Source organism: Drosophila elegans, unplaced genomic scaffold, assembly GCF_018152505.1.
Source record: "Drosophila elegans isolate 14027-0461.03 unplaced genomic scaffold, ASM1815250v1 contig_814, whole genome shotgun sequence".
In the NCBI taxonomy this organism is placed as follows: domain Eukaryota; kingdom Metazoa; phylum Arthropoda; class Insecta; order Diptera; family Drosophilidae; genus Drosophila; species Drosophila elegans.
In genome coordinates, this window is record NW_024546167.1 from 11,443,818 (window position 1) to 11,460,532 (window position 16,715).

The window sequence follows — 16,715 nt, forward strand, 5'->3', positions numbered from 1 at the left end:
TCCGTCTGTCCGTCTGTCAGTCTGTCCGTCTGTCCGTCTGTCCGTCTGTCCGTCCGTTTATATGCAAACTAGTCTCTCAGTTTTAAAGCTATCTACATGAAACTTTCCCAAAAGTTGTCTTTCTATTGCAGGTAGTATATAAGTCGGAACGAGCCGGATCGGACGACTATAGCATATAGCTCCCATAGGAACAATCGGAAAAATAATTGAAAAAAAATTATAACCTTGCTGTTTTTTAATTTTTTGTTTTGTTCTTCGACATAAAGCAATGGTTAAATATTTCAGAATTATGGTTAAAATTTCATCAAAATCGGACGACTATAGCATATAGCTCCCATAGGAACAATCGGAAAAATAATTGAAAAAAAATTGTAACTTTGCTGTTTTTTAATTTTTTGTTTAGTTCTTCGACATACTGCAATGGTTAAATATTTCAGAATTATGGTTAAAATTTCATCAAAATCGGACGACTATAGCATATAGCTCCCATAGGAACAATCGGAAAAATAATTGAAAAAAAATTATAACTTTGCTGTTTTTTAATTTTTTTTTTAGTTCTTCGACATACAGCAATGGTAAAATATTTCAGAATTATGGTTTAAATTTCATCAAAATCGGACGACTATATCATATAGCTCCCATACAAATAATAAAAATATATAAAAGAACAATCAAATAATTAAGCTGCAAATCGTCATAGCTTCAATGTTTTTAAACATATACGCAAGTAAATCATAATTTTAATGTTTTCAAAAATATTTAATTCTTGCGATAGCTGCAAGGGTATATGAACTTCGGCTTGCCGAAGTTTGCTTTCTTTCTTGTTAATATTTTTACCATTTAGGTACATTCAACGGTACGCTTACCTTTATCGATTTCTCTTGTTTTTTATAAACAGCTTTTCAGAATTTATTGTATTTCCAATTCCATTAATACTTTCACTAAAAAAATAATACAGTTAGCACATTTTTTGAAGCCCTCCACAATAACAGTATTTGATCAATTTTAAAGTCTTAAAGTCGACCAATTTTTAGGCAAATCATAACCAACTGTATAAATCAAACTAAGGGGATTAAAACTTCTATAATATATATTTAGATGCAACAAAAGGAAACAGTTTGACTTTAATTTGTGTATCTCCACACGATTACTTTATGCTTTTACACTATATTTCAGCGAGGCTTGAGGGTCCTGGTGTGAGTGTAAAATACCGGTGGTTAACCACAGGATGCGCAGCCCACACTCACTTCCACACTTCTCCCCAGGCCTTTGCCAGTACTTGTGGGCGTTGGATTCTAGCTCCTCCGTTTAAAGTTACCTTCATATCTAAAGCCTGGCAATTTGAGGCACTTGATTCAGTGGCCTGGCCATGAGCAGTGCAATTTCGCTAAAAGATCCACAAAGAAAGGGATAGATTTACAGGGAGAATGGATTAGGGAGAGAGAGGAAATTGCAGTAAATGTAATGCCATTTTATGAATGGAATTTTTATGTTGCACATCCCTCTTAGCGGAATCTCAACCCTCTCTTTTAAATCCGAAATTTGTTTACACCAAAAAGAAACAAAGCGCGCAAAAGACTGTGATGATTTCGTTCTCGGCTCTGTAACCCACATCAGTTTAAGTTAAATCCCGAAAACTATTATCATTTTAATCAAATCAAGATGTCGGACAACGAACATAACAACAAGGCCCAGCAACAGCAAGCACAGCCCAGCTAAACTCCAAGGAAAACGAAAACCGGTGGAAAGAATTAAGCGAAGACTAAAAGGGATAAAGGAGATTGGATAAACGAGAAAGGGGCAACAAATTTTCTATAAAGATGGAAAATAAAATACCCCTTTTTTTTAAATAAAAGAAAAGAAATTTAAATTAAAAATTAAAGCTGTTAAAGTTAAAGTGCTAAAGCGATGTAAACCTTTTGATGCTTAAGAATTCGCGTCGTTAAGTATTAAAGTATTTAAACATATAACATATATTCTCAAAAGTCTTAAATATTATTTAATTTATTATAAATAACAACATTCATTGAAGAGGAGTTCCATGCTCAATTCGCACTGGGAAAAGCATTAATATACAGGAGTCAGAAGCAGGTAAAAAAGTTATACAGCTTTAAATGGAGCAACCAATGGAAATGACCAAGGCAGCCCATTCGGCAGGCCCACTCCGGAGATGGCGTAGCAGCAAGAGCAGCAAGATGGGGAAAACTCTGACAGGACTTAACTAGGTGGAAGGGGAAGGGGAAGGGGAGCTCCAAACTAGGACGACGACGTCTCGTTAAAAGCCAACGCCAGGTGGGAACAAAAAACGATAAAAATAGAAGCTGAACGCAATGCAGTTTTTTTAGACCCTCGTCGTTCGGTAGCATACTTTATGGCGTCGTCGCTGTTAATGAAGCAGGAAATATGCGTCAGCATCAATATGAAGCCAGCAGAGCTGTTTGTATTTGAAAGCTAGCTGGTGGAAGCCAAACGAACCGTACGTCGGACCGGACAAGTCAAGGTGTCCGGACGGCAGATAAACGCTGCATGTGCAGATAATAGTCTGTCCACTATGTATATACGTTTGCATATCCATGCAAATTAAACAAACTTGACAGAAACAAAGCCAATCCACACACTAACACACACAAACACGCTTTTGAAATGCGTGTGTATATGAAATTGATTGGAAACGGCAGGCATCCAAAAAAGTAGGCAATTCGAATCAAATCAAACAAGGCTAATTGGTAGACAATTTGTCCTTCTATTTGTAAAATAATATGCCCAATATAGCGTGCAGCCAATTGTTAACAGTAGGTTAAAGCTTTCAATTAAACGACACTAATTTGACTTGACATTGGCTTTTGAGTAATAAATTAAAAAAGTGATATTAAATTCCTAAAGAAATATTTAAAAGCAATTTATGCATTTAGCTAACATGTTATTCAATTTATTAAGCCTTAAAATTTTCGGTAAACAGATTGATTTTACACTCGACCGAAAGCTAAACTGCACAAATTAATTAAATAAATTTCCAACCCATGGCCAGAGACACAAACTATCTCTTTCACTCTCGGCAGTTGGAAGACCTTAAAGATATAAATTAACCCACCTAAACCGAGTGAAGACCGAAGTTGAATTCGAGTTTGAGGCGCTTTGCTGAAAGAAAGTTTAATGACTACCATAAAATTTGTTGACTCTGCTTATACAGACATACGAAAGTACTGTGCTCGGTGCCATCCAAGGGCTGTGTGAGTTGTGGAAAAGCGGGCAGGATGTGGGGAAATGGGAAATGGGGTGTTGGGGTGTTAGGGTGATGGCAGCAGGGGACACACGGTGAGTTAAGGCAACTGTGGCTATGGTCGTTAGTCTATGGCGCCCATTTGATAATAAATCCTGTCCAACACACACACACACACACACACACACACTCATACACACACCCCGAGTCACACTCCGAGGAGAGCAGACCTGGCTTTGTTTATGCACTGCCCAACAAAATGGGGATAATTCATACCCCCGCCTAGCTTCTTTCCCCCCTCTTGCTATCTTGCTATCTGCCTCCTCTTCGCGGCAGAATACCCTTGTCAAAGGTATTCTAATTTAGTTGGACATATTAAAAAGAAATGGTGGCTTTTATTGAAAGAACACCTAGATTAGCACACAAAAAAGTTACTTCTGTGAAATTGATTGACATTTAATAATAAATTCTTCAGGAGGAAACTAATTGTGTAAAAAATAAAATCAAAACTCGATTTATTAGTGTTTTATATTTGAACCGTGAACAAAACATTAAATAAATGGTTTCACTAATATCAAATCTTAATCTTATGTATACGTAATCGTAGAATTATAACATACTTTTGTGGGTTATAAGAGATATTATCCTCTGGACATTAAATAGACATCATCATGGGTATTTAATGCTTCGGTCAACGAAAGTGGCTCTCATAGATTCCTTTTATTTTTATGCTCACCTCTCCAGTTGGCGGCTTAGCGGCGGCATCGCTGCTTGTAGTTTCCATAGGGGAGTTAAGTAGACTTTTGTGTTATAAATTAGGCGTGCCAATGTGTGCAGTGACTGCCTTTTGCTTTCCTTTCCTTGCCGGTTAGCCCACTCTATGCCACAGCTCTTTTCTGTCCCAGCGTCATCATCTTGTGCACTCGTCGGCTCTGTATTGCAGCCACCACCTCCCTCGGCTGGTAGTTAGTCTAAATATGCATATGAATATGAAATTAGTCGCATGTGTTCGTTCGTTGGTTCGTTTCTGCCTTGGTCTTCATCCTGCCTTCGTCCTGTGCCTGTCCTGTCGCCTGCGCCCCTTGAATTGAATTGAATTTTCTATGCCAAGAGGCGAGCCTTGTGTCTTGTGCCTTGTGTCTTGTGTTCCATTGCCTGTGTCGGGGTGATCTGGGTTCTCTGGGTTTTCTGGGCGCTCTCGGTTAAAAGGAATTCCATGCGTAATTTAATGTTTGTGCATGTTGTTAAATGATTCACGATGAGCATGCTGCAGCAGCCATGAATGAAGTGAACCTGATTGCCATTAAGGATCATCAAAACGAAACCATATAAAAAAACTATTCTCTTGCCCTGCCCGTCTTGTAACAAAGCAACAAACTTCTTATTGACTGGTAAAGCAAAAAATTACGATTATAAAGTGATCTACGTACCGGAAAGAAAAATGGAAAAAAAGCAACACAAAAAATCAAACAATATACCCATAAGTTAGGTACTCTTTCGTTTATCAAACAATTTTCCATTAAAACTTCTTACTTGAACATTTCTTAGCATAGCATTTATAGGAACAACACCCAGTTTTTTTTTTTTTATTTTTGTTAACACCCCCAAAAGCGATTTAAATGTTAATAGAGCAGCGAACCCACTGGAAAACGACAAACAAAACAAATAAGAATTTATAACGTCGCGAATTGTGCTAAACTTTGGCAAGGAAGAATGGAAGTGCCAAATGGGGTGTTGGGGACCACTCTCCTGAAACATATTTGCATAAAATTCATAACATATGCCCCAGCACAGGCGTCATCGGGTGCCTCTGAGTGTGAACTTGCCTCTTTTGGAGTCTGCACTGGGAAACCAATCAATAAAATGACGTAAAAAACAAACACAAACTAAAGAAAAAACTAGAAAACAATTTTGTTTGTCAAGGAACTAAACATAGTGATATCCATAAAACTAAATTAAAAAAATTAAATTGTAAATAAATTCTTTGAACATAGGCTTCCAATTTCTTTCTGTGTGCACTTAGTAAACAACAAAGTTTATATGATTTCGGGTTCAAGGCAGGTTCATCATCACCGGTGCTTACTTTTTTTTTTTTTTTTTTTTTTTCTTTTTTACTTTTACTCAGCTTTTCTATCTATATTCAATTTTAACAAACCAGATTAAACGATGTTCTTTAGATATGAAATCAAAATATTTACATGTTTTAAAAACAAAGAAGTAAGTACAAAAAAGAAAACACAGAGTACGATATGCTTTTATCCTCAAAGTGATCAGTTTTAAATTTTTAAAACCTGAATTTATCAGGACTTCAATTCTTAATAACCGATTTATCCGTAACAAAATACGTATGTATTTTCACAACAAGTTAAAGCTTTAGATTAGTTTCTCTTACTATCCATTTGAATGCTCTATGAAAATTATTTATAAATGCCGACACTGAAATTGCAAGCCCCAGTCTAAAGCAAAAGTCAAAATGCAAATATACAAAATGCCGAAACGCACAAACGCACAAACAAAAACACAAACGCACACAGGGAGAGCTGAAAAGGACAAATTATAGTAGCTTTAGATTAAATGGACGCACATTAAAACAGCCACAGAGGACGGGAAAGGTTTGGGTGGTTTTTTGGGATGGGGCGTTCAGTGGATGAGTTCAGTGGTTTTGTCCTGGACAGTCAGCCATACAAATACATATAAATTAAGCAATAGCCAGAAACCAAAAAGGCGGCCCAGCAGAGCCAACATCTGAAAGTTTGTCAAGCTTTTGCTGCGGGGACTCGACTTCCATTTATTTTCGGTGACGTACATAAACTATTTGCAAGCACTGTGGTGGTGTGGGGGTAGAAAAAGTTCTGCCGAAATAAAATAATTAAATGTTTGTCTCTCTGGTTCTCCTTCAGTTGAGATGTTAACAAAATTTATAAGACAAATAAATTGTAGCAGCAAAAACACATAAAAGTGAATGCCCAAAGCCAGCAGATTTGTGACTCTACTCTACTCCTCTCGCGTTCAGTCAGTCATTCTGTCTGTCCCTTTTTCTGACTGAGTTGTGAGTGGTTCAAAAAGAAAAAAACAAGAAAGGGTCAACTTGCTGCGTCTGTTGCTTATGACCAAAAAATTAATTTAACTGACACGTTTTTCATTCATAAATAAAAAGTACATTGTGTCAGAAAAAAATTCCCTAAGCGTATCCATTAAGATATGGCTAAAGGGTGTAAATAGCTAAGAATAGAAAATATGTTCATAGAAGAGCAAACAATTAAATACGTTTTTGGCCTTTTTTTATATTTCAAGTATGATTAATAGCTGTTTAAATATTAAAAAACAATAGTACTGTTTAGCTTTTATTTTCTTGGCTAATGATGATTGAAAGCGCTATATAGACAACAGAAAAAGTTGTTACTTATGCTTAATTGAAAGTGAAAAGGAAACCTTCGCCCAACCTGTGCAGTTCAAGTTGCAAATTTTCCATAAGAATACGCCCAAAAGGACATCGTTGTCCTCTGCCAGTCTCGGGTTAAGTGAATCTAAGCGCAGCACTCCAAGCCAAGCCAAGCAGATGCCGCAGTTCCTTGGCTCTCATCTTCCAGTTCTTGTGGCAAGTTCTCTAAATGACGGCGGCAACTGAGGACTGAGAACTGAGGACACACAGGATTGTGACGCGCTTCGACCATAATCCTTGTAGCCATATGTGGGCGGTTCGGAGGTTTGGGTTTCCGTTTGCATAATGAGAAGGCAAGTGACATTCACTGCTGCCTGATACAAGCACTTATGCGTGGGCCTTGGGGTGAACCTACTCAGAAGTTGTTAAGCTTAGAACAACTCAATTGGTAATAAAGCAATGCTATTTTTATTAATTCTGCTAGTAATAATAATTTTGGTTTCTTATTAGTATTATCCTATTTCAATTGAACTTTATAAATTTATAAGATAAATATTTGTAACAAAAACTTCTAATAATTTATAGACTACAATGCGTATGAGTAATACACTTTAAAACTTTTTGAAAAAGTACATTAAGGGTTACTAGAAATATGATAATACAGAAAACCTTACTACTTATGTATTCTAATATATTTATTTATAACTTATAATTTCACCATGTAGATTATCTAAATTGCTCTGAGAAGTAGGCCACTAATCTGTTCTCTTCTTTCTGCTCTGTTTTTCAGGTACTGCAACTTTACTTTTCCTACTGACACACACACATACACACATACACTTTTAGCGACGTACTCAAGCAATAAAAGACTATATAAGATACGATCAAAATCCCCAACAAACAAATCAATTTGAGCATTTACGAGAAAAGTCTGCGTGTAGAAAAACAAAACTAACAAAAACCAAAGAAAAAGGCAAAACAGAAAAGCAACAACGATAGTGCTTGTCAAACTGCAGAGTACCAAAATGTTGCAAGCGCAAAATCAAAAGCAAGCCAAGAGAAGCAACAACAAGAACAGAAACAGCACCAACAATTGCAATTGCGATTGCAACAGCAACCACAACAACAACAACAACAAAGCGACGTTACAACGTCGCAAAATTACAACGATAACATAAGCGAGCAATCGAGCGAGATAGTTATAGAGCGAGAGGAGAAGAAAGGAGGAGTTTAGCTTAACACAATTCCCCTTCCAATCCGCCGCCCTTTCCCCATCCCATTTTTTGGCTGTGTGCGTGTGACTGTCTGCTTGTCTGTGTGTGCCCTCTCAGCTGAGGATAATTTAATTATTTTATTTGTACTAAGCGCGCGTTATGGCACAACAGCAGCAGCAGCAACAACAACAGCAAAATCACAGCAACAACAACAGCATTCTCCTTCTTCAGCACCAGCAGCCACAACAACAACAAGAACAACTACAGCAATACAATAACAATTTGTATAGCCAAAATTATAAGTAAGTTTTAGAGTCACTGCACTCTACTCTGTCTGTGTTTGTCTTCGTCTCTGTCCCCTCTCTTCGTCGCTGTCCATACATATACATCTATTTATTTGTTGTGTTCTCAAGCATGTCTGCACCACTACCACTACTACTAGACTTAAAAACCAGACAAAATCAAATGCAAACATTTGCACAGTTTTAAGAGTCCTGCCGCTTCCCCCTGTTTTAAAAACAAACAACGCTTTCATAGCCATCAAACTTTGCTTGCGTGTGTGCATGTCTAACCGATGACACCTATCGTATGCTTGTCAAACTATTGGCACCTAACAACACCGATGTCCATAAGAATGGGTCAATGTTGACAAAAAAATCAAATTGGGAAAGGTGAGGCGAAAACATTCTTTCTAAATGGTAAAAAAGGTGCCGAAAAATTGCCTAAAATATTAATAAATGTTCGAGATAGTCTTTTTTTGTCTATATAGAAATTTATAATTTTTTGTAATTTAATTTTTATTAAAGCGAAGATAATAATGGAAGCAAATATCGTTAATGCGTGAACCATATTGACCACATTTATAACCCGTTCAATCTTGAAAAGGACGACTAACAAAACTTCTAGGAAATAACTTTTTGACCATTTAATCTGTGGACGGCTTAAGTGTTTGTGGAGTCTAAGGCACGCAATGCATGACAAAATGTTTATCCTCGACGAATCCTTTTCAAAACCGAAGCTGTTTGTACGCCTCATGTTTGTTGTTGTCGTTGTTGTTGTGTTTCCTGTGATGTTTGTTTGCTGTATAATTTATGTTGTTACTGAAACCGAGAAACTAATGAAACAAACAAAAAATAGAAACCAGCGATAAAGGCAAATAAATGCATGTTAAAACATTTCATTAATCAGTTCTTAATCTTTTTGCAGTATGGAGGAGTACGAGCGGCGAAAAAGACGTGAGCGTGAGAAAATCGAGCGACAACAGGGCATACAGATCGACGATCGGGAAACTAGTCTATTCGGCGAGCCGCGGCGGCTGACAGAAGGAGATGCGAACATTACGGCCGCTTTGGGCGAGTTCGGCGTGGCGCGGGAGTACTTTAATCAGATGGCGGTGGGGATTAGTCGAATTGCGCCCTGCAGTCCGCGCCTGCAGGCGCCACTGCCGCCGCAGCAAGGCAAGTCCCTTGGGCATTCACCTTCCTCCGCCTCAGCCGGATCCACGTCCGCATCCTCCGCCACATCAGGGCTGCCCGGCCAGCAGCAACAACACTACCAGCAACAGCAGCGACCGCCCACGTATCTGAAGCAGGCGGACAACAAGCCGCCGTACAATGGACGCGGCGGCTATCCGGGCCAGCCAATGAAGAACGACATTCCGTCAAGTAGTGGCATGGCCCCGCCCCGCGGCCCGCCCAGATCCAGTAGTTCCAGCAGCAACAACAACAACAACATCAACTCGTCCAGCGCCACAAACAACGCCAGCAGTAGCGGCGGAATCCCAGCCAGCACGCCGTTGGGGCCACCTCTGTCCACCCAGATGCCCAATGGGCGGGAGAAGTCCTTTCTTGGACCGCCGCCTCCAACGCTGCACAACGGCACCGGCGGACGCTTTGTGCCGCCAGCGGTCAGCAAGCGACCAGGAGCGGGTCAGCAGCCGCCGCCTCCCGAGGTAACATATTTGAACCAATTATTTGAACTGGTTGTAAACGATGCAACGGTTGCAAGTACAACGTTTTGAACTAAATAGTTGAAAATTCTAAATTTTAGCTAAATTTGCATAAGAATATAACATCGTTTTTCGACAAATTAAAGAACAAATTAAAGTTATTTGAACTGGTTGTAAACGATGCAGCGGTTGCAAGTACAACGTTTTGAGCTAAATAGTTAAAAACTCTAAAGGCATTTCGAACATTAGCTAAAATTGTATAAGATATAACATCGTTGTTTTTCGACTTCCTGATTTATAATATAACCCAGAACAAATCGGTTAGCCGCTGCATCGTTTACAAACTTTACAATTACATAGATCTTGCTACTTACTTACTTAACTTTTTATTATACCTTTGCAGAAGGACGTCAACAAAATAATTAGCGATATAGCAAGTAGTTTTTGGGTGACACCGCTCACATCGATAGCAGCCACGCCGCATGCGCCAACGCGTGAGAACTATAATCTGGGGGCGCCCAATAAGCAAAAGTATGCCATCGATATGATCGGCTCGCCGCCCTCCGCTGAACCCTCGCCCCTCTTCCCGCCCATTGCGCCAATGTCCTCGCCAATTGCCCCGCTGTTGACAACACCGCCGCAGGCTAGCCAACTGCCTTTGGGCGGAGCCACAGGTGTGACGACGTCTGCAGGAGATGCTTTGGCGCCGCTGCATCAACTGCCACCCACTCCGCCCAAGGCAGCCTCCGTTGTGACATCACCGGCACTGGCCAAGCCACTTAAAACGGAAAAGAATCACTCGCTGGAGAAGCAGGACTCGTGGTATGTGATCCGTCTTAGATTCTTTAATTATCAAGCTAACTCGACTTGTTTTTCTATTGTACAGCCTTGAAAACGATCTCGAACTTTCGGAGTCAGATGAGGATCCCAAGAAGGAGGGGTAAGCGAAGATCTTATGTGATTATTGAATAAGTTAATTAATTAATTAATTAATTAAAATCCCTTAGTCGATCGGCGGGCAACAGCAGCAACAGCTCCGAGTCGGATTCCAGTGAGTCGGGCAGCGAGTCAAGCAGCAAGAACGATCTGCAGCACCATCCCAATCACCAGCAGCCGCATCAACAACTGCAGCAGCAACAGCAGCAGCAGACTTCCATCCAGCAGCAACAGCAACAAGTGCTGCAGCAACAGCATCGGACCCAACCACTTACGTCCAATGGGGCCCAGAATAAGAAGTTTAGGCATGAGATCATTGCCCGTGGCAGCAATACGATAACCGGACTGCTCAGCTCCAGTGGATTCGCCAGTGGAGGCAGTGGGGGATCCGGTGCAAACTCCAATGCCTCCGTCGCTGGAGGAAGTGGATCGGGTGGCACGATGAGCAGCGGAGGCAGCTCCTCAAACAAAACGCCATCGCCAACGGAGAGCAACAAGTGGACTTTAAGCAGGTTTTTCCACAAACCAGCTAATCAGACGAACTCCGAAAGCGTCTCGCCCGGAAATGTGAGCATGAAGGTACCGGGCATTCTGCCAGGTGGTGCCCAAATCATACCCGAGTCCATCGATGTGACCACGGCGATTGTGAAGAACGAGAAGATCCACGACGATCACATGGCCATGGATGAAGGCGAGGAGGAGGATGACGACGAGGAGCATCAGCAGCAGCATCAGCAGCAGCAGCAGCAAATGCGCTATGGAACTGGACTGAGTGTCACACCGGTGGCGGTGAAAAAGGAGGCCATCGATGCCGTATCGGAAATGGCACTTGGCGCGGCGATACCAAAAAACCAAATCAAACGCGAGTCGGCGGAGGCACATAACGCCGCCCGCCTCTCGGATTCCGGAACCAGTGCCAGTGGCAGCTCGTCGAGCAGCAGCAGCAGCAGCAGTTCTGATAGTGGTGCGACCGGTGGCGAGGTGGTGCCCATGCCGGGTCCCGGCGAAACGCTTCAGCTGCCCGGCGTTCCAGCCGCCATCACGACGGTTATGCGAGTGCCGCCGACGTCACAGTCACAGAAGGCACCAGCGAGCAATAGTGTTACGCTGACGCCCATCCTGCCACTGCCCACATCGCCGAAGCAGCGGCAAAAGAAGCCGCGCAAGAAGAAAGCGGTCACCAGTGCGCCCATTCTGGACTCAAGCGATGACGACGAGCCGCTGCCCAAGCATCCTGGTCTGGAGCATTCGGCACTTACCGTTCAGGCTCAGCCCGCGGTGGATACGGTGAAAAAGGGACGTGGACGACCACGGAAACAGCAGCAGAGCGGTGGCAGTGGCAACCTAAGCAGTGCATCCGCCGGCAGCAGTTCGCAGACCAAGGGTCCCACGCTGACCGCTGCCAAGAAGCCGCTGGCCAAGACACCGCTGGCCATGAGCAGGGCAAGGAAACGCGACCATTCCAGCCAGAGCAGCTCCAATGGCAATACGCCCACCAAGAAGCTGGCCACGCCCCTGATGGTCGCCCCCACCCTCAAGCCAAAGGATGTGCATGCCGCCAGTAGCAGCTCCGACGACGACAGCTCGTCGAGCGGTGGCTCCAGCTCCAAGTCGAGCAGCTCCTCGAGCAGCAGCGACGACACGGAAACGCAGAACACCAACTGCCGCATTGTGAAGCTGAACAAGACGGGCGCCGTGCCGCCGAAGGCGCTGCCGGGCAGCGGCAGCAGTTCGCCGAGCAGCAGTGGCAGCGACCAGGAGGATCTGGCCAGGACACAAGTGGGCGGAAGTGGGCAGTCGCTTGCGCAGCATATGCCGCTCTTCAAACAGCTACCAGATAGCCAGCATAGCCAGCACAGCCAGCATTTGAGCAGTTCCGAGTGCTCCTCGTCCAGCGGAGGCTGCGGCGGAGGCGGCGGTGGCGGCGGCAGCAGCAGCAGCGGCGAGGAGGATGAGGCGCGGCGCGAGAAGGAGCGCGAACGGAAGCCCAAGAACGACAAGAACAAGATCAATACGCTGGCAAGGATCTTCAATCCGAAGGAGGGCGGCGCCAAGAAGCAGGGACAGGTGGTGATCATGGACCTGCAGGAGGAGCAGCAGCAGGGCAAGCTGGATGCGGTGGCACAGCCACCAGTTGCAGTTGCCGCTGCTGTGCTGGCAAAAGCCCGCATGACCACGCCCACGCAGCAGCAACAGTTGGGCGCCGGTCTGGCCTCGCCGGCGAGAACAACCACACCACATCTTACCTCTTTGATCTGCAAGATCGATCTAAGCAAACTCTCGCGAGAGCGCATCATGCGCCTCAAGAAACTAACGCCCGCCCAGCAGAATGGCCATCTAACGCCCAAGGAGCAGGGACAGACGACACCAGCAGCAGCAGCAGCGGCGGCGGCGGTTCATGTCATGCCCAATGGCTATGCCGCCGGCGACACAAATTCGGCGACCAAGGTCAAGCACGAGCATCCGGTGAAACCGGAGCCCGAACTGGACGCCGGCTATGAGGCCAAGTTCAAGCCGAGCGTCAAGCAGGAGTTCCAGCTGAAGCAGGAGCGCGATCGGGACAGGGAACGTGAGAGGGAGCGGGAGCGGGAACGGGATCGCGAGCGTGAGCGTGAACAGCCACCCGGACGTCGGCGGAAACGCAGCTCCAGTTCCAGTTCGAGTCCCTACAAGGAGAAGAAGCGGAAAAAGGAGAAGGCCGACCAGCTGCAGATTGGCAAGGAGCTGCTGCCGGTGGCCGTGCTTCTGCCCTCCAACAATCACGAGCGAATGCCCAACCATGATCGATTGTCCTACGACAAACTGCAGTTGCTCCATGAGGACGCCGCTGCCGCCGCCGCTGCAGCTGCCGCTGTCGTTGTGGGCAGCGATGTGTCCGCTGCGAATGGCAGTCCGAGCAAAAAGCTATTGGCCATGTCACCGCTACCACCTCCGCCGACAGTGGCCAACGTTGCCCTCGTAGCGCCAACCACCTGCAACGAGGCCGTGCAGACGACACCGCCCATGGTGACGTCAACGGCGGCCACTGCCACGGCAGCAGCTAGAGCACCGCCTCCGGCCCCCGTCACGCGAATCATCTACCGCTCCTACTTTGATCGCGAAGAGGAGCATCCCAGCGACGATCACAGGTTAATAAGACAATATTTTTACTTTACAATTTTTAGACCACATTACTAACAACATTGAGTTTTCCTTTTATTATACAGAAAAAACAATCAGTTCCTGCAGGAGGCTATCAATCGAAAGCATGCCGCCGACTCGGAGCGCGACTCCTTCAACCAGGTCACTTTGTATTTGGAGGCCGTTGTCTACTTTCTGCTGACGGCCGACGCCATGGAGCGCTGCAGCTCCGAGGCGGCCACCTACACCATGTACAAGGACACCCTGTCGCTAATTAAGTGAGTAAAGTGTGCCAACATTTGTGCGCCCACCATTGCGGAAGTGGTCGGAACAGCATTAATCAGCATTAACATGTTATTGTTATTCACTTTGCAGATTTATATCCACCAAGTTTCGCCCCTACCAGCAGTCAACGAACGGGCAGCACGAAACGCACAACAAAGTGGCCATTCTCAGGTAGGTCTAACACTCTTGCAAGGGCTAAGACATACAGTTGCGGTTAAATAAACAGCAGTGGGACATTTTCATTAAACCACATACGCACCAATAAACAAAATTAGGGTTGAAAAAAACATTCGATATTGTTTTAGGTTTTAAAGAACATGAAAACTGTTCATAAATCACTTAAATTCACTTCTCCATACATTGTATGTTAAGTATTTTATAAAATTTTAATTTAATAATCATAAATCCTTGATCACCCACACTTTGTATTAAAATAAATTTACCATAAAAGTTATATGTAGCTATTATAAATGTTTAATTTTATATTTGTTCCTTTTATTTTATGGTATTAGCTTCACGAAAACATTAAATAAAATTTGAAATTATTGCTATTTTATTTTTATTTTGAGAAGCCAAATAACGAGTATTATTTTGACCGCAGTTGTATGTAAAATGTGTATTTAAAAGCAAGTTACAAGGTTATAGTCCTTTAGATAATTCAGATTAATAACCAACATTCACGTTTATTTTATTTTACTTTAAACTTATTTTAACAGTTTGCGCTGCCAATCGTTGATATCGCTAAAGTTATTTAAACTACGGAGAGTGAACTGTCGCGCCATTTGTGCCAATCTCACGGATTTCTTTCGTGTTGGCCGGGACATTGTGAACGGCAATACGCCGTCCTCCATATCACCATCGAATTCGGTAGGCTCGCAGGTAAGTTACCCCCAAGCAGCTAACAATCCAAGGATCATTATTAATTTAAACATTTTTTAATGGCAACATTACAGGGCTCCGGTTCGAATACGCCGCCAGGCAAAATAGTGCCTCAAGATGTACACAATCAGCTGAGCAAGCAAAATGAGTATCTAAATTATGTGAGTAGTGCTCACGAGTTGTGGGATCAAGCCGATCGATTGGTACGCTCAGGCAATCATATAGGTGAGTTAGTTGAAACCGCATTTTGATAATCAACTCAATTTTGATATATCCAATCGCTGCAGATTTCTTCCGCGAACTGGATCACGAGAACGGCCCGCTAACGCTGCACAGCACCATGCACGAGGTGTTCCGGTATGTGCAGGCGGGTCTAAAGACGCTCAGGGATGCCGTGTCGCATCCGACGCATCAGTCGCATCAGTCGCAGTAGCGACAGCGGCACCATCATCAACCGCAAACGCAACGGAATCGCAAACGGAGATGCAGACGGAAAGACCACCAAACGTGTCTAAATGAAAGTCAGGCCAAATTAGCAACTATTATCTACTACAAGCTACTAATTTAGTTAGTCAACAAAGGAGTAACGAAAGAAAAGAAATCGAAACCAACAACCTTCCAACAAAACGAAGATAACCACAACAAAAACAAAAATAAAAAACAACAACACAACAACACAAGAAATGATTTGTTATTAATTTATAATTTTTATCTGTATGTATTTTGTGTATGCACACCATTTACTTATTTCCTTATGCTCAATTTTCAATTGTTTTAAGCATGTTAAGCTTTATATTTATGCCTAGTTTTAATTGATATTACAACAAACGAAAAAAAAAAACAAAAACAAACAAACAAACACACATTACAAGTTATATTAGCTATACGTCTAGTCTGTAAGCTCGAAAAACAAATATCCAGCCCAACCCTTTCCAGTCTCACCAAAAAAAAAAAAAAACACAAACATTTTAGTTGAATTTTGTTTTCGTATGCGTACAGAGGAGGAACGGCTTTTTAAATTGTTTAAGTTTTAGTTAATTTTGCTTTGCAGACTTGGTAAGGAAAAATGTTAGCAAATATAAACATATATATTATCGCCAATATAAAGAAAAAAGTTATAGTTATAAATTCTTTGTAATATTTCAATATGAATTATGTTTAATGCAACTATTTTATTAATTTTAAATTAATTTCTTAAAAAGCAATCACAACACGTTTTTAGAACAAAATACATGAATGAAAACAATATATATATACATATATATATATTAATATATATTTCAAATATATATATGGAAATGTATCCTTTGTTTGGTTTTTATTTGTTTTGCCCCACCAACAACCTCAGCCTGTCCACAAAATATTCGATTTAATTCATAATGGGTGCCTCAAAACTCTCACACAGACGCAACAACTAATAGTGCATTAGTAGACTTAAACGAGTTAAAAATCAATCGAAATAGACTTGCCCTTGAAATAGATATATATAAGCTGTACATATAGCCGCCGATATACAAGAAATATATTTTTAAACGCCAAAAACGGAATAATGTCAACTACTTTAAGCCGATTTCGGTCGGCAGGATTTTGGATATGATGGGACGGTAGACATATGATCATAATGGACAGATAATGAGGTCGTTGAGTTACGCCCTCAGAATTTTCTTGTTGACTCATTTTTGGCATATAGAAAAATCGAAAACTACGAAAATCAAAGTAAAAATGTAACGA

General features: G+C 42.5%; 1 protein-coding gene across 4 annotated transcripts in view; it reads left to right on the forward strand.

Moving 5' to 3' along the window:
* LOC108138762 (AF4/FMR2 family member lilli) overlaps positions 1-15,917 on the forward strand; it is a 72,520-nt gene extending 56,603 nt beyond the window's left edge. For 3 of the 4 annotated variants that reach the window (XM_017261172.2, XM_017261171.2, XM_017261170.2), the window contains 10 exons: positions 7,393-8,118; positions 9,023-9,767; positions 10,168-10,586; positions 10,651-10,704; positions 10,772-13,828; positions 13,907-14,098; positions 14,196-14,276; positions 14,822-14,984; positions 15,059-15,209; positions 15,272-15,917. In XM_017261172.2, coding sequence (XP_017116661.1) covers positions 7,976-8,118; positions 9,023-9,767; positions 10,168-10,586; positions 10,651-10,704; positions 10,772-13,828; positions 13,907-14,098; positions 14,196-14,276; positions 14,822-14,984; positions 15,059-15,209; positions 15,272-15,417 — 5,151 coding nt within the window. In that variant the 5' untranslated portion in view covers positions 7,393-7,975 and the 3' untranslated portion in view covers positions 15,418-15,917. The remainder of the gene's footprint in view (positions 1-7,392; positions 8,119-9,022; positions 9,768-10,167; positions 10,587-10,650; positions 10,705-10,771; positions 13,829-13,906; positions 14,099-14,195; positions 14,277-14,821; positions 14,985-15,058; positions 15,210-15,271) is intronic. The other variant, XM_041710552.1, reaches the window with a different exon arrangement.
* Positions 15,918-16,715: the final 798 nt, after the last annotated feature.